Source organism: Ornithorhynchus anatinus, chromosome 10, assembly GCF_004115215.2.
Source record: "Ornithorhynchus anatinus isolate Pmale09 chromosome 10, mOrnAna1.pri.v4, whole genome shotgun sequence".
In the NCBI taxonomy this organism is placed as follows: Eukaryota; Metazoa; Chordata; class Mammalia; order Monotremata; family Ornithorhynchidae; genus Ornithorhynchus; species Ornithorhynchus anatinus.
Window position 1 is genome coordinate 8,888,182 of NC_041737.1, and position 19,513 is coordinate 8,907,694.

Genomic DNA, 19,513 nt, shown 5'->3' on the forward strand with positions numbered 1-19,513 from the left:
TATCTCGTGTCTGCCTCCCGTCAATCGATGTTATCTACTGAGCGCTCGCTGTGTGCAGAGAGGACGACACAACAGAATAGCAGACACGTTCCCCGCCCATAGTGAGGTGTCGGGGTACTTGGCACGGCGTTTGGTTCTAGTAGGCGCTTAATCGATTATTACTTCACACACACACCCCCGCGCCTGTGCGCAGAGCGCTGTACTAAGCGTTCGGGAGAGTACAGTGGGACGATAAAGAGACGCTTTCCCCGCTCGTAAGGAGCCAGCAGTCTAAAGGAGGAGTTTCCAGCCCACCTGGGCCACCAGACCCCACGGACAGCGGCGGGGCAAGGAAGCCTTACGCCCCACTTGCAGCAGCCGGCACGGTTTTACCCCCCCCGCCTTTCCGTCTCGGCCATCGCCCTGCCTCAAACGTTCCGGTTTCCACGGGGAGCAGCGTGGCCTAGTGAAGACAGCGCAGGTCCGGGAGTCGGCAGACCCGGGTTCCGATCCGGGCTCTGCCGCCTGCCCGCTGCGTGACCTCGGCCGAGTCACTCCCCTTCTCCGGGCCTCAGTGTCAACTGGAGAACGGGGATTCCACGCCTTTTCTCCCCGCTCTACGGGCCGTGAGCCCCACGTGGGATGGCCTCAGCGCTCAGTACGGGGCTCGGCCCATCACGTACCTTAAACGTTACTCAAATTAACAAAGGGAAGGCAATTCTGGCCCGATTTCCGAGCCGCAGGAAGCCACCACGCCCAGGCAGGAGATGGGTCCTCCTTGGCCGGGCTCGGCGCCTGAAGAGCTGAGGCTCTTTCACGGCGCCGAGACGCTCAAAGGACTTCCCCGGACGACTGGTCTGGACGATCTCTAGAGCGGGGGTGACTTCCTCGACGACGGCCAGGAAAACGGGTCCACGTCCAGGCCGGAAAAAGAAGAAAATCACGTGGCAGCGAGACAGCGCGGCTCAGTGGAAAGGGCGCAGGCTCGGGAGTCAGAGGTCGTGGATTCTAATCCCGGCTCCGCCACTCGTCAGCTGTGTGACTTTGGGCAAGTCACCTCACTTCTCTGGGGGATGAAGACTGAGCCCCACATCATTAGACAACCTGATGACCTCCTATCTCCCCCAGTGCTTAGAACAGTGCTTGGCACATAGTAAGCGCTTAACCAATACCATCATTATAATCTGAATGCAAACCAGATTCGGAAGCAGTATGGCCTAGCGGATAGAGCACGGGTCTGGGAGTCAGGAGGACACGGGTTCCGATCCCGCTCCGCTGCTTGTCTGCTGTGGGACCTGGGGCGAGTCACTTCTCTGTGCCTTAGTTACCTCATCTGTAAAACGGGGATTAAGACTGTGAGTCGCACGTGGGACCTTGGGCGAGTCAACTCTCTGTGCCTTAGTTACCTCATCTGTAAAATGGAGACTGAATGCGGTCCCGAGTGGAACAGGGACTGTGTCCAACCTGATTAGCTTGTATCTACCCCGGCGCTTGGTATAGTGTCTGGCACAGGGTAAGCGCTTAATTTCCCTTAAAAAACAAATGAAAAAATCCTACTTCCTGTATTTCTCAGTGAGGTGAACCTCGCCAAAAGTGTGGCTAAGTTTGGCAAAATTTTCTCAAACTGATCTGCGGGGGCCTCCACGATGGCTATAAAATGCAAAGGCGGCAACCCCCCCGCCCCATGATCTAATGAACTGGCCCCAACGAGTATTGTATAAAAGTTATTACAAAGCAAGAGTTTATTTATAAGAAGTTCTCATCTTTTACAGAAGTGAAAACGCCAAAAAGAAAAGCAAGTCAATGTTATAGAAGGGGATGGGGATTTGGTTGTTTCCAAAGGATGGAGAGAACTTATTTCCAACGTTCCAAAGAAACGATATAAAAATATACCTTTCAAAATCCTTGTCGTCCCAGAGGAAAGCCAAATCGGTATCAGTGACTCTTAGAATCTCTCTTTACTTCTTCCACGGATGACAGAGACATATATAAAAACTGGCTTCCGTCTCCACAAGGTACAAATCTGCCACAGCTCAGTTCCCAGGGCGGGGCTTCAAAGTTCACTCTGTGCAAAGCGGCCTTCCTCTTCTACTTTTACCGGCCGTGAAAAGATGGACGAGAGGTCAGCCAAGGGCGACGTCTTCGACGCTGATTTTTCCAGGTCGACCCCGCCGTCAGACCGACCTAACGGGACCTGGGTGTAGGGTCCTTTATTTAAAAAAATTTTAAAAGCAAATTCAGCTCGCGTTCCCCAACGGCCCGCCGAACGTCACGTCTGAAAAGCCGAACCGGCGACTGGCCTCGCCTTCTCATCGGACGGTCCTGGAACCGGAACCGGGCCGGAGGGCCGGCCCCTCGCCCCCCGCGCCAAGGCCGGCGGCTGTCAACTGAGGACGCCCCCTCTGAGGTGGATGCCCTCGTTCAAGCCGTGTTCTATCAGTTTGATATCCTCGAGGTCGTCTTTGATGATGCTGATCAGATGGCTCAGGCCTTCCTGCTGCTGTTTCAGATGCTGGAAGGGTTTCGCAAAGAAAAAAGGAAGATGGTATCAGCAAAAGGCCGACCCTCCCGACTGTTGGCCAAAAAGGCCCTCAACTCTCCCATTCCTTGTTCTTGTTTTTTATTTATACTGACGCTCTGTCGTGTCGTACTCTCCCAAGCGCTCAGAACGGTGCCCTGCCCAGAGTAAGCGCTCAGTAAATAACCACCGATGCCGAGTCCGTGTTCCAGGAACTGCAGCGGTAATGACTCCCCCATTCCACGAGTCCCGGGACAATTTAAAATCGGCAGCAAAACCCGTGCCCGGTGGAACAGTCCGGAGCTGCCTTGCGCACCGCGTCTTCTCGCCTCGGCCGACCTTCTCCAAAGGCCCAGATGCAAGAGCCCAGATGCTCTTCCGCCCGGGATCCTAGACGGCGGGGACCGGGTCCGTTGGGTTGAGAGCCCACCGGGGTCAGTCGATCGATGGTACGCATTGTGTGCAGAGCACTGTACTAAGCGCCTGGCAAGCACGGTACGGAAGAGTCGACAGACAAGCTCCCCGCCCCCACGGGGCTTCCGGTCTCCAGGGCACTGGGACCATCTGGGAAGAATTCCAAATCCCCCGTCCATCCGTTTGGAGACGGGCAAGTTGAGCGAGAGGTCTCTCGGGGCCGAGCGCCGGTGACTCTGGTGATCCCAGAGGAGGTGGTTTCAGGGAGGGCCGCCAACCGAATGGGTTGAACTAACCGGGAGGGAAACGGGTCGGAGGATGGCGCCTTCCCCTCCCGACCCAACCGTGAGCCTTTTCTAACGACCGCCCGCCGGAGCCCTCGGCCTCTCCCTTCGGACCCGCCGGGCCGGCGTTCACCTGCTTGATCTCCCGGAGCAGATCCGCGTCTATGTAATATCGCTCTTCCGACTTCACCGTGCCGAAGTGGTTCTGCATCCTGATCTGCGACATCAACTCGTTTAACCGGCCCTAAGAAGGGAGGGGATGGGGGGTTGGTGGGAGAGTGTCATCGATCCATCAGTCAGGCGGGCAAGAGTAGTTAGCGAGTGCTTACTGTGGGAGAGGTAGGAGACTCCTGGATTGACGAGATCGATGCAGGGTTGGCAGTTAATCAAGACGGCTTTTTGAGGAGGTGGGATTTTAGAAGGGCTCAGAAAATGGGGAGAGCCGTAGGCTGGAGAAGGGAGGGAGGTTAAGTAAGGAGCTGGAGGTGGGAGGGTTGAGAGCGGGGCACGGGAAGACGGACTTGACGATGGCGAAGGGCGCCAACCGGGGAGTGGCTGTTTGGTCCAGTGGAAAGAGCACAGGCCCGAGACTCAGACGACTTGGGTTCCAATCCCGGCTCTGCCAAATGCTTGCCGTGTGACCCTGGGCAAGTCACTTCGCTTCTCTGGCCCGCAGCCCTCCTGTTCTCCCTTGAGCCCCACGCGGGACAGGGACGGTGTCCGACCTAATCAACCTGCCCCTACCCCGGCGCTTAGAACAGGGTTTGACACAGAGTAAGCCCTTAACAAATACTATACTGTACAAGGGAGAACAGATACGAAGGAAGGAGAGAGCCGGGCCCAAACCGGAGGGACGGGGCGACAGCCGGGGGGCGGTGGGGTGGTCGCGGCTGTCCCGGGAGAGGGGCTTGCCGGGCCACCTCCTGCTGCTAATTCCCCTTTCCAGGAATTCTGAGCTCTCAACCGCGCACTGCAGCTACAGCCGGGTGCTTATAACGAGACACCAGAGGATGTAACGATGAGGTTACGGCTTGGAGGAAAAAAAATAAATCTCAAAACTCACAGAAGGAAGAACAACAACAAAACAACCCTTCCTCCCTCAAGGTATCTTAAGAGAACTCGAGTCTCCGATCCCTTAGCAGGCCGGAGCAGCTCGCGGGAGAGGGAGCCGTCGCTGGAGAAAGCGGACAGTGGGGCGCTCGGCCTTTCTGACGTCCGATCTCCCGCGGTCCGGCCGGCCGTCTCCCCCGAGGGGCCTCAGCCTGCCCACGGCCCTCGGATCTGCTCACCTTGAACTGGGTGGGGGCGTTGAGTTCACACTGGATCGTGTCGAGCTGGACCCGGAGCTGCTCTTCGTCGGCCTGGATGGCATAGCCGCTCTTTCTCTGGATTTCCTGTTTGATCAGGACCTGGCGACGGGGGAGGAGATAAAAAAGGTGAAGAGGAGGAGGAGGGGGGGGAAGGGGAGGATGGCACATTAATGGAACCATTTCTCCTCCCCAGTTGTACATGAACTGCTGTTTCAAGTGCAGACTAGAACCGGAACAGTAATGAGAACTGTGGCATTTATTAAGCACTCGCTCTGTGCCAAGACTAATTTCCCAGATCCAATTTGGCACACGGATCAAAATTCCGAACTACCTTAGGGCTAAAAAAACCATGTTTAGCCAAGAGAACCGTGAGAAAGATTAACTCAACTAGTATTTGGATCGAGAGTCCCATTGAGATCAAAGGTAAAAAAAATTAAAATCCTTTCATGAATCTCTCTAAATCTAGAGAAACAGATTGGCCCGGTGGAAAAAGCAGGGGCCTGGGTTCTAATCCTGGCTCAGCCAACTGACCGATACGTGACCTCGGGCCAGGCACTTCTCTGGGTCCTACTTACCTCTTCTGTAAAATTCAATACCTGTCCTCCCTCCTACTTGGATTAAGAGCCCCATATAAGACAGGGACTGCGTCCTGTCTCACTGACTCGTACCTACCCCAGTGCTTGGCCCATAGTAAGCCCTTAGGCAACCCCCCGTTGTTATTTCACGAGATCTTTCGGTTGGATCTTCCCACGTCGGCGTTACCTGCAAGGTCCTATGGGACAGATCCATCAGCTTCCTCTTGTACTGGGCTATTTTGGCCATAGTCGTGGTCTGATTCTTCTGCAACTCGCTTATATCTTCAGAGATGATCTAGGAAGAGACACCACGAATTACACACCCAAAACCGCTCTTCTGAAATAAAAGCCAATTCTTCACCGGCTATTTTCCCGGTTATCGGAGCGGAAATTTCCGAGACCACGTTGTACGCTCCCAGTTTGGCCCCCGGAGCTCATCTCAGTTCTCCCCTCACAAAACCGCATCGTTTTCCCTCAGACGTTCCTTGTTCTTCTTTACAAATCCCCCGACGTTGTCTCTCAGTCCGTTCCGGAGAGGGTGGGGAGAGAGCGAGCCAAGGTATGTGTGTGTGTGTCGGGGGCGGGCTTAGATTTCCAAAACTTGTCCCCAAGGCTCCGGCTGGCTCATGATAGAGCAGAGGCAGAGCCGGCACACAGCGGGATAACGGGTTGCTACCACCTAGGCCCCGAACTGCACAGAATTCCGGGATTTCTCTTTTCAGGGGAAAGAACTCCCGTTGACACCGAGGAGACAGAAGAGATCGTTGGTCTGAGTCGGTGACGGCACAGGGCACGTTATCTTCGATGACCCATCGGGGGTTGGAAGCAACCGAGTCACTGGTCGCGCTTTGAAGAGGGGAAGGAAGCTGCTGAGAACTCGCTGAGCTTTGGTTTGGAAAACACCAGAAAGCTGGGAGCAGTGAAGGGCATCTACCAGAACCCAACCGGGTTTTCAATAAAACTGCAGATTGTCACTTTTGGCTCACGTGAGGGCCGTAAAGAAGCCTCAGCAGACATAAAGCATCTTATCTGGCACCGCTCTGAAGCTTAGTAGAGTCTGCGACCTGCAGGAGGCCTACTGAAACTATACTATAGATTATTCCAACCCTAGTTTCCGCTCACATATTGGGCTGATTTTTCTTGTTCCCGGTCTGGAATTTCCTGGGCTACTTTGCATTCCCTGGGGGCGTTCCACTCTACGTTTCCACCCCGGGCCCGGGACCCCTCCTGAAAACCGGCAACGGGGCCGAGCCGAGTCTCGAGTCGCATTCGTAAAATGAACGGACCGTTGCCAAACGGCACTGTAAATACTTGCTGTGGGACAGACGCCGCCCGGCACCTGGGAAAACGTGAAGCCTTAATTTCTAAGGATTCCCACCACCCCCTTCTGTTGAGAGAACCTCCCGACAACATTTCCTTAAATACTTTAGATGGACAGTTACCGTCACAGCCTTCTGTTTCCTATGGATTGTAGCCTCACTCTGGGCAGGGAGCGCGTCTGCCAACTCTGCTGTACCGTACTCACCCAAGTGCTTAGTACAGTGCTCCGCACACAGTAAGCGCTCAATAAATACCATTGATGGATCGCTCATGAACGGCACACGCTTCCGGCAGACGTTGCTCTTAAATTGCAATTTCTCAATGAGACTTCGAGCAGCGAGCCATAAAAAGAGAGTGCGTGCTCTTGCTGGAGATAGGGGAGGCTGCAGATTAAATATTGTTTGCCCTGCAAAAACTGTCAATCCTAAATCCAGAAAGTTGCGACGCAACAGATCCCCCGCAACCAATTATGATTTGGGGGCTAATGGGTCGTAACTACCATTGCTAAGTGGGACTACATACGATGTAATCTTTCTTAAAAAGACTCAGCTCGAATACAACAGAAGTACCCTCAGGACTCCAAGAACGTGGAGGGTTATGTTCCTTGATGAACCTCGCGGTACGGAAAACTCGCTCTACAAGACACGTGCCTCGGTACGGCAGCAACCAACAATGGTTGAGAAGCAGCGTGGCCACAGGTGACTGACCGGGGCCCGCGGGGTCAGGAGGACCTGGCTTCTATTCCTGGCTCTGCCCCGGGTCTGCTGCGGGACCTCGGGCGAGTCGGTTCACTTCTCTGGGCCTCGGTTATCGCATCAGTAAAAATGGGGATTAAGGCCGTGAACCCCGTGTGGACTGGGTCCGACCTGATTAGCTGGGTTTTTACCCCAGGGATTAGGACAGTGCCCGGCCCATAGTAAGCACCTAACAAACACCATAAAACACATACACCCTCACACTACTCTAGAGTGCCTCTGCCTCAGAATGGCAGTAACCGATTATTCCAACAAGTAAACGTTTTCGATCCAGATGCGGGGGCGCTGCGGGAAGAATGTTCGATCCAAAATGCTTAATGAAAGCCTGTGTGGCGGAAAAACTGAGCGGAACAGCACGTCCGGTGACGAATCCACAGCCTCCGAACCCACCGCTCCGTACGACGCCCAGCCCCGGAAGCTTAAGGTGCACCGTGCTTACATCTAATCGGGTCTGATGTTGCTTGGTCATCTGATCCTGGACCTTCAGCCTTCTTAACAGTTCCTTGAACCCGACCATCGGGACAGGAATCAACCTCGGGAAATCAGAGGGTTTCGTTGGAACATCTCATTCTGAGTGTCAAGAAGCGGTCACTTATTTCAACGGCCACCAGTATAATCGTCTCTGTTCTTTACCGTTCCCGCCAACTATTCTAGGGAAAGTGTTGGGTTGCTACCGTTCAAATCACTGGGTACAGAGCCCGACCGTTAGAAAATCCCCGTGATTTCAGAATGCCCTTTCCAACGAGAATAAATCAGTTCTACCGTTCTTTTTTCAAAGGCGCCCACGTGAATTAACCGCTAAGAAAAACGTGAGCTCCTTCCCGGGAGCGAACGCGGAATCGAGAGTACTTACTTCTCGGGATCAGGGTTGTCCACCTTGGCCTGTTCCCAGATAATTGGATCAACACCTACCGAATGAGACAGAAAGAATGTGGTCTAGAGGAGGATTTTCTTCCACTTCCCATAACGAGTTCTCTATCTACCTAGCATCCAACAGGCCGCCTACTCGGCCCACAAAAACAGTACGCGGTTGAAATTTCCTGTTGGTTAAAGACGTCCTCTTTCCAGATCAGAGGTCGGTAGCTGAGATCCATTGCTAAGACAGCTCTTCCCGGCACACGCAAAGGAGCACATCCCGTCCTCCTTGCGGGATAAGTTATATAGCCCTGGATACGCCAGGAATGTGGGGGGGGCGGGGAAGGGGGAAACAGAAAAAAAAATGGGCCCCGGGCAAGGGCAGAGAGGTGGCAAAGAGGTGGAGAACGTGGGGAAACAACTGTATTTAAAGTAAAGGATACTGCTTTGGGTGTTGAATAAAAATAGCTCATATGTGGTCCTTAAACATAACACCACCATGTGAGACAGCCATTTGGGGTGCACAACGTGACTTGAATTGCGGGTCCCCCGTTGGCCTGTCCGGGCAGACGGACACACATACGCACAAATTTCACCGTCCGTGGGGTCTCTGAATACGACGGCCGACTGACCGCGTATATAAAATGAGCCATGGACTCGTGTCCTTCAGCCATCGTAATACGTTAAGTGCGTACTATGTACTAAGCGCTACTTGCTATCAAGATGACATTGTTGCAATAAACACTACTGACTGATTGACGGTGATGAAGACATCTTCTAGGGGCCAATTTGGGTCTTGATTTGTGTTCCCGAATTCATGAAAACAGCCTGCCTGTCATTGACCCTTGCAAATCAACAATAATTTTCAATTCGGTTCCCCCTTGTGCACATCTACTGCACTAATGGGACCTGTGTGATGATAACGATATCGTTAATAAAATAATAATAATGATATGTGTGAAGCGCTTACTATGTGCCAAGCATTGTTCTAACTGCTGGGGTAGGTACAGGGTCATCAGGTTGTCCCACTTGGGGCTCCCGCTCTTTACCCCTATTTTCCAGATGAGGGAACTGAGGCCCAGAGAAATTAAGTGGCTTGCCCAAGGTGACCCGGCAGATAAGTGGCGGAGGCGGGATGAGAACCCACGTCCTCTGACTCCCAAGCCCGGGCTCTCGCCACTAAGCCTCGCTGCTTCTTAATGGAGCTATTTCTCAAGCCCTTACTAAGTACTAAGCAGAAGAATAATAGATAATAATAGATTAGAAGCCGTCCCTGTCTCAAACAGGGCTCAGTCTAACGGGGAGGGAGAATATGCATTCAACCCCCATTTCAGAGAGGAGGAACCTGATGCAGAAGAGAGTTAAGTGAAACTCCCAAGGCCACAGAGAAAGCAAACGGCACAGAATCCGGGTCTCCGTGCCTCCTGGTGCCCAAGCACTTCCCCCTAGGCCACATCGCTTCTCAGGAGAAGTGCCCCGGGTGACGCCCCGATCCACGATACCAACCCTCATAAAACCCGTCGGCTCTTGCCCCCCCCCCCCCCGAGACCCGCTGAACAGTAGCTGAGGATGAAAGAGGGTGGCTGCCAGGGAGTCTGTGCTGCAGTCACTCGGATAACACGCGTAACGCGGCTGCTTATCTGTGGCCACAGGCGCCGACCTCTCGTCTGGCAGTCCGGACCGCCTCCGAACGCTTCAAAGGGACACCGACAAACAGGCAGGAAAGGCAGGCGTGGCCTAGTGGAAAGGGCCCGGGGCCCGGGAGTCCGAGGAGCTGGGTGCTAATCCCGGCTCCGCCACCTGTCTGCTGTGTGACCTCGGACAAGTCGCTTCACTTCTCAGGGCCTCGGTAACCTCATCCGAAAAAACAGAGATTCGACCCTCCTCCTTCCTACTTAGACTGAGCCCCACGTGGGACAGGGAACTGTGTTCAACCTGATAGACTTGTATCTACCCCAGTGCTTAGAACAGTGCTTTTTTGTTTGCTTTTTTTTTTTTTTTTTACAGTATTTAAGAGCCTACTGTGTGCCAGGCGCAGTGCTGAGCGCTGGGGTGGATACAAGTGAATCAGGTTGGACACAGTCCCCGTCCCATGTGGGGCTCACAGTCTTCATCCCCCATTTTACAGGTGAGGCAACTGAGGCACGGAGAAGTGACGTGCCTCGCCCAAGGCCCCACGGCAGACAAGTGGCGGAGCCGGCATTAGAACCCAGGTCCTTCTGGCGCCCGGGCTCGGGGCTGAAGCAGAGTGAGCGCCTAACAGATACCGTTTAAAAACAAAAAACCAAAAAGGAAGACACAGTGGGTGGAACTCTCGCCATCGAGTTCACTGCCCTAGAGTAAGTACCGGCGGGAGGATTCTGCAAGAGCTGTTTGATCTGTGCCGGAGAAAGCTCGGTTCGAGCCATGGAAAGGGTCACGCCAAGCTGCTGCAAGGAGGGCTTTACGTTCGCTTGTTCGAAATGAGCATAGAGGGTGGTGGCGGGAACTCTCCTCGAGGTCCCGTTGGGAGAACGCTCGACGACGTAAATGACGACTTCCGTCCTGCGGGAGAAATCGCAGAATGAGGCTGTGAGACGGCGGGGCGCTTCCGGCCGCCGATGAGTCGGAACTTAAATAACGGCCGCGAACCCAACGTCCGCTCTGCAGGTTAAAAAGGCACCAGCGAAAGAGGATGGTGACCTCGGCCATTTCCGTACTAGAGACCGGTAAAGTGAAATTAAAAAGCAGCGGCGCGGCCTGCAGGATGGAGCCCGGGCCCGGGAGTCGGAAGGCCCTGGGTTCTAATCCCGGCTCCACCACTTTGCTGGGTGACCTAGGGCACTTCGCGGTGCCTCGGTTCCCTCATGTAAAATGGGGATTAAGACATGAGGCCACATGCGGGACAGGGACTGTGTCCAACCTGATAAGCTTCTATCTACCCCGGCGCTTACTACGGTGCCTGGCACGGAGTAAGTGCTTTACAAATAGCCTAAAAAAATTATATTAGAAAATTTAAAAGATACTGAACCGTTCAGTCTCTTGAGAACTACCCAAACGTTTTCAAACGATTCCCGACGTTACGCCTTGATCCACACCGCACCGGCCCGAAACCATTTCTTCCCTGGCGCCGCGGGAGGAATTCCTTATTCGGGTCCCACCCAAAGCAGGAGAGAGAGAACTGAGCGTACCGCACGTTCGCGGTCCACTTACTGGTCGTCCGGCAGCGTCTTCACACCCTCGACGTTGACGGTGAGGGTCTGGTTTCCTCCTAAAACTTTATGTAGTGATTCTACCAGCTGCTGCTGCTGGCTGCGAATGTCCGTTTCCTTCCTGTTGAAGACTAAGACCACCAGGCCATCTTCGTCCTTGTTGTTGGGCATGCAACTGTAGCCCACTGCCTGCGGAGAGAATCCAGAACACGAGATTCCAAGTGGGCCCCTAGAGACGTCCGTCGTTTCCTCTCGCCGCTCGGTCTTCGTTTCGCGCTGTACCCCTGAAACCCCGCTCCGGGCCCTAACGGGTCCGGAGGGCCTGCGAGCCCAACTTGGACCTTAAAGACATAAAGATCCCATCCTCCCGGTCCTCCCCGGCTCAGAGTTTCCTTCCAACGGGTTCGACCCGGCTTGCTGCCCCTTAGTGAGCCGGGCGTGGCGGGCATGGCTCCCCTAGCCTCCGAGCAGAGGAGAGGGTGAGAGATGGATTCCTTTTTTCTCCTGAACCCACAGAATGTCTTGTACAACGACCATCCTCTAACTCGAGGTCCGATTTCCACAGAGAGCAACCCCCGAGGGTGGGCGTCCAGCTTTCCTTCCCTTCTCTGCTCCTCCCCAATTACCCCTCTCCCCTTTCCTTCTCTTCTCAAGCACGGTTTGTGGATAGAGCCCGGGCCCGGGAATCAGAAGGTCGTGGGTTCTAATCCCGGCTCCGCCACTTGTTTGCTGTATGACCTCGGGCAAGTCACTTCACTGCCCTGGGCCTTCGTTACCTCATCTGTAAAATGGGGATCGAGATTGTGAGCCCCATGGGGGACAGGGACTGTGAATAGCTCGATTTGCTTGTTGCTCCCTCAGCGCTTAGTACAGTGCCAGGCACATCGTAAGGGCTTAACAAATGCCGTAACTATTATGATTATTACTGTCGATTCTACTCTGACATGTCTGCACGATGCGATTTGGAGGGAACCCCTTTCCCCACAAGGCACATCTGCCTGGAGAGAATCCACCAGTAGCGCAAGAAGATGCAGTACAGACGTGCAGGCGTGTGGCGTCGGTGACGGTCCGTCAATCGAGAAGCACTGACTGGGCGCTTTCTCGGTGCAGAACAGCGTACTAAGCACCTGGACACACGATCCCTGCCCTCAGGGAGCTTAGGGGAAGGCAAACACTAGAAGAAATTACAGGTGGGGGAAGCGATAGAGCGCGACGAGACTTTTCCGTATCGTAGGCTCTTCGATCAATCGACTGTATTTACTGAACGCTTACCGGGTGCAGAGCACTGTACTAAGCACTTGGAAGAGTACAATCTAACGAGTCGGCAGACATGCAAATTATGGCTGTGGACATGAGCGTCGTCGGGCTGAAGGAGGGGAGAGAGAAGAGAGCCGATCCAAAGGCAAGGCAACTTCTTTTTGAACACCGCGGCTTGGGAATCCTTCAATCACACAACAGCGCTTCGAACGACCGACTCACCTTAAATCGGCAAAAGGGGTTTTCCTGGGAGAACTCCACGGGAGGAATGTTGTTACTGAAGTATCCTTTGCCCGTCCCCCAGAAGGCCTGGAGCTGGTTCCATTTCGCCAAGATGGCGTCCCTCTCGTCGCCCAAAAGCGTCGGGGCGGAGAGGGCGCTTGCCGTATTTATCAGTTGGTTGGACTGGGGAGGCGTCTGCGTGGGCTGACTGAAGAGGCCGCCTAAAGCTAAGGGAGGGACACGCGCACTTCACCATGACAAAAGCCGGGTCCCGGACCTGATCGCGCTCGCCGGCCGAGAGCTCAGTGCAGGGCCCTGCACGTGGCGAGCGCTCGAGAACTACGATCGACGGCCGAGAAAGGCTCGGAGGGGCCGGTGTGCCCTCGCGATTCCTTCATTTATTCAATCGTGTTTACCGCGGGCAGAGCACTGCACCGAGTGCTTGGGAGAGTACGATACAACAACGGACGGACACGTTCCCTGCCCACGGCTGCTTTCCGTGGGAAGGAGGGGAAGTGGAAGGAAGCAGGGGGTGGGAATTTTGATAGCTCAGAAGCCACATTTTTTTATTAGCGGGGGGAAGGAGGAGCCCCTGGGGCACTCTTCAAAAAAGGGTGAGGGGGAGAGAGAGAGAGAGAAACTGCACCTCGAAAACTCTCTACTGTTTTCTGCTCATCGAGCCCTTCGGCATCATTTGAATCAGGGCCCTTCAAGGCCCGAAAAATTTAGATTTTAGAGGAAACTGAAGGCTCTGTGCTTTCAGCCCCGTCGGTTGGGCCAAACTTGGAACGATACGGAGATTTGGGGGGAAGGGGGAGAGAGGTCTGATAAAAGTACTGCTTTCTTCGACGGCAGTGAAGAAGGTTCACCCGCCATGAAGTCAACTTGGTCTCGAGACTGAGAAAAATGCAACAAAGAGTCAAATCCGGGATTACAGTGGGATTCTCCAGAGCCAACGGATAACCTCCTCTCTTCTAGAACGCAACACAGACCAAATCCCCTAACGTACTTGTCTGCTGCTGCTGCTGCTGCTGCTGCTGCGTGTTGAATCCTCCAAATCCCAACCCGGCTCCCAAACCGGCCCCTAGGCCTGGATTTGTTCCCGTTCCTGTGCCAAAACCGGACCCAAATCCAAAACCTTTGTTCTGAGTAGCACCGAAGAGACCTGGGAAGGCAAAAAGAGGAACGGCGAAGGCATTATCGAAAGAAAAAGAAAATAAAAGAACTCTCCAAGCGACCCACGTTTTCTTTGCTCCTAAATCCTAAGTCACGGGGCTCTTACCTGTTGTGCCTGTGTTGGTTGGAGCGGTAAAGCTAAACGCAGAACTGGCTGCGGTGGTCGTGGTTCCGAACCCTCCAAACCCACCTGGCGGATCCAACGGAAACACAAATAAACAAGCAGGTAACAATCTCCCGACCGGGCGGCGATAAATGGCTTGTGGAAGACGAGACCACGGATGATGGGTTTGCTCCACCTCGACGGTCGACCAAAGGGGTCAACGAGGCAAGGGGCAAACCGCGCCGAGATGGATCGACCCGTGACACTGAATATGAAAGCGATCGACGTGGAGGCTTCCAAGATGTCCTTCGACACATAATCTCGCCGAACGGTCACAAACGGCACGCCTGGAGAGCGGAGTTTTTATTTTTGAAGAGGAGAAGCCTTTCTTGCTTTAATTCTTTCAGCTTTAACGCCAGTTTTCCTTCTAGCTCTATCGAGGAACATACTATTTACTACCTGCTTTTTAGGCGGAATAACTCGAGCGGTGGCTAATCGAAAATAACCACTCTGAGTGGTTTTCAGTTACTGGGAATACAGAAATTGTACACAGAAGACCATCGCTCTGGAATCAATTCTTATGCCTTTTGCCTGGCTTAAGAGCTAATGTCTTGCAGAACTGGATTTTCTGGAAAGGACTGTCTAGATCCCTGGGTTTCACGGTGCAGAAGCAACGTGGCTCAGTGGCTAGAGCACTGGCCTGGGAGTCAGCAGGACCTGGGTTCTAATCCCGGCTCTGCCACACGTCTGCTGGGGATCTTGGGCAAGTCGCTTTACTTCTATGGGCCCCCAGTTACCAGTTAAAATGGGGATTAAGACTGTGAACCCCACGTGGGACAGGGATTGTGTCCAACCCAATTATCTTGTATCTGCCCCAGCGCTTAGAACGGTGCCCGGAACATAGTAAATGCTTAACAAATACCGTTATTATTGCTATAAGCACTATTATTAGTATTGTGCGTGGGCCCTGGCCACAGTGTTAGGTATGGGGCTGCTGTGGCCCGCACCCAATGTAAACGTGGCGTGTGCGGTTTAGGAGGGTGGCTCGGTGCCGAGGGCTCCTGGCCGAACTAGGAGCAGGTGAAGATCTCGCCCCCCTTCCCCACCATTCCTAGGCATGAAGTCAATTGGCCAGGAAGAAGAAAACTCACTTCTAGCCTCCTGTAGTAGAGGGTTTTTTCGGGTCAAATGTAAACGGTTATGTCAACGTTGCGCCGACCGCAAAATTTAAGAGTTATACGTCCCCAGTGGCAGAGTGGGCTTTTAACCCACATCTCCGACCTACGGTATCACGTCAGGGCCGGAGATTCCCTTCCACGTCCCTCCAAAATCAGCTACAGAAAAGGATTCGGCTCTAACCAGAAAGTTAATGTGGGCCATTTTACCCACACTCCACCAACACCCAAGTAATTTAGCCTGGAGCCTCTTTTGAGTCAGGGCAGCAACACATCTACGCGGTTACCACAGCAACCCGGCCAACCGGAGAGCGAGGTCTGGTCTTTTAAAGAGAAGGACAGTACAGTCAGTAGCCGAGGTCGTGCTTTTTTACCTTCACACGCTGGCAGTTTACTTTAACGTACTGTATGAGGAAAAAGGTCAGTTAGCTAAGGTACCACGACATCAGACCGCAATCACGCAATGGCGAGAGAGGAGACTGATGGACACGAGTATCCCGTAAGAAACCGGGACATTAATGAAAACGTTCTGATTTTCAGTGAAAAATGAAAGTCTCGGGGCTGAATCAAACACCAGAAAGTTAGATGTAGCCTTATGAGCAAGGCATAAGACTGGTAGTCATGCTGGGTAAATTCCACAAGGCTTCGTTTTTTATTTGGAATGAGAGTTTTAGGCAGTTGCTGAAACAACGATCCAATCGGGTGAACACTTGAGATACACTGCATACGCACGGAAGAACGCGGTCATTTTACAGAACTGGCAAACCAGTCTTTTTTTAAAGGACTGGGTCTTAAATACCACAACTATTCAGTATTATTTTACGCTCAAAGTCAGAGAAAAACTCCAGACTGTAAGCTCGTTACGGGCAGGGAACGTACCCATGAACTCTGCTGTCCTGTCCTCTCCCAAGCGTTAAGTACAGTGCTCCGCACCCAGTAAGCGCTCGGTGAATACCACTGATTGAATGATCTTGAAATTTGGATGAGGCCAGTTGAATTCGGTGCTACGGCAGACGCTAAAGGCATTTTGAGAACGATAGATACCATCAGTGTTCACTATTGGTACGTATGAGACTGCCATGGGCATATGACCACTCGGGTCACGGTAAATGGAATGGTAAATGCGTATACGAGCTGCTGAGGGCACACGGCTTTTCTGGGAGAAACCCGTCAAACTCTGGACTCCCAGAGATGACGGTGGAATTTATTCCCCCGTGACTCTCGTGGCTTTAAAATCGAGCTCGCGGCCGGCGGCACTTGGGGCCCTTTGAGAACTAATCCTCCTCCCCCCTCCCCCACCCCCAGAACCAGGAACTGGGGCATCTGATAAGCGTTAAGTGCCGAGCGCTGCGCTAAGCGCCGGGGCGAGACACACGGTAGTCAGAGATCCAGTGACCCAAGGAAGATGAAAAGAGCTGAGGAAATAGTGGACCCGGGACGTACTCCGGGAGATGCCAGAAATCAACGACGGCGTTTGGGCGAAGGTGAAAACTAGAAAAGGGGGCTTCCGATCTGACGCCGTTCGTTGGAGATGCGTTTCTCCGGAGAAGCCGGTTTGGAGGGGGCGGGGGTCGCGGACGATGAGCAGTGAAATCTCAGAGGACAGATGCGGGAAAGATGAGACGAATGACTGACCGCAGCAGTCCAGGAACCTAAGGCAAAACGGGCCCTCGCGGGGATCATCGCCACGCTGGGACCACTGACCGCCAACGCGTCGATACCCGCCGGGTGATCCTTTGGACTGAGGGTGGCATTCGAAGCCCAGTAACCAAAGTGATCGCCGCGGTGTCTGCTCGGCCCTTTCTACGTGCCCCGCGCTCTACTGAGCGCCGGGGCGGATCCGAGATGATCCGCTCCAAGGGCATCTTTCTTTTCCTCCTAAAAGCACACCGCCTTTCAGAAGAGGGCCCTTCTTCCCTCTGGCACACAGTAAATGCTTAACAAATGCCATTATAATTATTATGATGAGAAGCAGCGTGGCTCAGCGGAAAGAGCCCGGGCTGGGGAGTCAAGAGGTCACGGGTTCTAATCCCACCTCCGCCGCTCGTCAGCCGTGGGAATTTGGGCAAGTCGCTGCACTTCTCTCAGTTCCCTCGTCTGTAAAATGGGGATTGAGGCCGTGAGCCCCATGGGGGACAACCTGATGACCTTGTATTCCCCACCCCCAGCGCTTAGAACAGTGCTTGGCACATAGTAAGCGCTTAAGAAGCAGCGTGGCTCAGTGGAAAGAGCCTGGGCTGGGGAGTCAGAGATCACGGGTTTAAATCCTGGCTCCGCTGCTTGTCAGCCGGGTGAGTTGGGGCAAATCACTTCACTTCTCTGGGTCTCAGTTCCCTCATCTGTAAAATGGGGATGAATAATAATAATGTTGGTATTTGTTAAGCGCTTACTATGTGCAGAGCACTGCTCTAAGCGCTGGGGTAGATACAAGGTAATTGGGTTGTCCCACATGAGGCTCCCAGTCTTCATCCCCATTGGACAGATGAGGGAACTGAGGCCCAGAGAAGTGAAGTGACTTGCCCACCGTCACACAGCTGACAAGGGGCAGAGCTGGAATTTGAACTCACTGTGAGCCCCACGTGGGACAACCTGATGAACTTGGAGCCTCCCCAGCGCTTGGAACAGTGCTTGGCACACACTAAGCGCTTAACAAATGCCAACATTATTATTAACAAATGCCCTCATCATCATCAAAAGAGAAGCAGCCTAGCTCAGTGGAAAGAGCCTGGGCTTGGGAGCCAGAGGTCATGGGTTCGAATCCCGCCTCTGCCACTTGTCAGCTGTGTGGCTGTGGGCAAGTCACCTCACTTCCCTTATCTGTAAAATGGGGATGAGGACCGTGAGCCTTATGTGGGCCAACGTGATGCCCCTGTATCTCCCCCAGTACTTAGAACAGGGCTCTGCACATAGTAAGCGCTTAACAAATACCAACATGATTATTATTTTCTGTAAAACGGGGAAGAAGACCGTGAGCCCCACGTGGGCCAACGTGATGACCCTGCATCTCCCCCGGCACTTCGAACAGTGCTCTGCACATAGTAAGCGCTTAAATACCAACATTTTTATCTGTAAAACGGGGAAGAAGACCGTGAGCCCCACATGGGCCAACATGACGACCCTGTATCTCCCCCGACGCTTCCGACAGTGCTCTGCACATAGTAAGCGCTTAAACACCAACATTATTATTATTATTATCTGTAAAATGGGGATGAAGACCGTGAGCCTCACGTGGGCCAACGTGACGACCCTGTTTCTACCCCGGCGCTTCGAACAGTGCTCTGCACATAGCAAGCGCTTAAATACCAACATATTATTATCATCTGTAAAATGGGGATGAAGACCGTGAGCCTCACGTGGGCCAACGGGACGACCCTGTATCTCCCCCGGCGCTTCCAACAGTGCTCTGCACATAGTAAGCGCTTAAATACCAACATTATTATTCAAAGAGGGCACTTCTGGCGGGGCAGTTTGAAGGCGGGGCCTCCTCGGGCCCAAACGGCGGCTTTGGAGGGGGGCTGCCCCCGACCTGGGGGGGGTGGGGGGTGTCGTTCTTGGACGGCTGCTGGCGGGACGTACGGCACGGAGGTACTGGGGGGGTGCGCGGCGTCGACCTGCGCCGGCCAGGCTGTTACCGAAATTGAAGGGGGGCGCCGAGGTGGTGGCCACGCCGAAAGTCCCAATGTTAAAGTTGACGGCGGGGTTGGCGGCCAGCCCCAGGCCCCCAAAATTAAACCCGCTGGCGGGGGGGTTGGGGGCTTCGAGCCCCCCAAATCCTGGCGGGCGGGGAGAGCGGCGAGGAGAGATAAAGAGAGAGAAGAGTTAGGCCCAAACAACATGGCGGAGGGCGAGGGCGGGAAAGGGCCACGTGGCCGCCTTCCCCATCGCCACCACGTGCCGCCCCCGCCCTCGCGCATGCGCGGCCGCCCCCGCCCATGCGCGGCCGTCCGTCTTTCCCCCCCCCCGCCGCCGCGCACGCGCGCCGCCCTCCTCTCGCTCCCCACCCCCCCTCCCTCGCGGCTCCCCCGGGGCCGGACTCACCCGCAGGCGCGGCGGCGGTGGCGGCGGCGGCCGTGGTGCCCGCCGGGGCCCCGAAGTTGAAAGCCATGGCGTCGGCCGCGGCTCCCGGGGGCCGCTCGGTGTCCCCGCCGCCGGGGCCGGCCGGGAAACCCACACCCGGAACTAGGCAGTTCCGACCTCGCCGTTGCCGTGCGCATGCGCGAGCGGGGTCCCTCCGCCTTCAGAACTGTGCGCATGCGCCAGCTGGGCCGTTTTTTCCCCCCCGTCCGTGCGCATGCGCGAGTTGGTCCCCTCCCCCCACACGCCTTCAAGCCTGTGCGCATGCGCGAGCTGGTCCGTTCTCCCCCCCCCCACACACCCTC

The 19,513-nt window shown here is 54.4% G+C and overlaps 1 protein-coding gene across 2 annotated transcripts; it reads right to left on the minus strand.

Annotated features, from left to right (window-relative positions):
- Window positions 1-1,697: 1,697 nt before the first annotated feature.
- NUP54 (nucleoporin 54) lies at window positions 1,698-19,281 on the minus strand. Of its 2 annotated transcripts, XM_029073719.2 has the most exons (13): window positions 19,173-19,281; window positions 18,767-18,907; window positions 13,963-14,046; window positions 13,690-13,845; window positions 12,681-12,907; window positions 11,203-11,390; window positions 10,358-10,554; window positions 8,009-8,063; window positions 7,595-7,688; window positions 5,268-5,375; window positions 4,485-4,604; window positions 3,329-3,439; window positions 1,698-2,491 (listed from the first exon to the last, which is right to left on the minus strand). In XM_029073719.2, the coding sequence occupies exons 1-13, from the start codon at window positions 19,237-19,239 to the stop codon at window positions 2,363-2,365; spliced, it is 1,677 nt and encodes a 558-aa protein (XP_028929552.1). In that variant the 5' UTR covers window positions 19,240-19,281; the 3' UTR covers window positions 1,698-2,362. The 2 variants fall into 2 exon arrangements, with proteins under 2 accessions (XP_028929552.1, XP_028929553.1); XM_029073720.2 differs by lacking the exon at window positions 18,767-18,907 and having other exon boundaries at window positions 19,173-19,277.
- Between the last annotated feature and the right edge of the window lie 232 nt (window positions 19,282-19,513).

Bases quoted from the DNA above. Each gene is read 5' to 3' on its own strand.
- NUP54 (XM_029073719.2), bottom strand. From the start codon at position 19,239: ATGGCTTTCAACTTCGGGGCCCCGGCGGGCACCACGGCCGCCGCCGCC. The intron at 14,047-18,766 runs GTAACAGCCTGG...TGGATCCGCCAG, and splicing joins GGCGCCCCCCTTCAATTTCG to GTGGGTTTGGAGGGTTCGGA. The intron at 2,492-3,328 runs GTGAACGCCGGC...AAACCCTTCCAG, and splicing joins TGCTCCGGGAGATCAAGCAG to CATCTGAAACAGCAGCAGGA.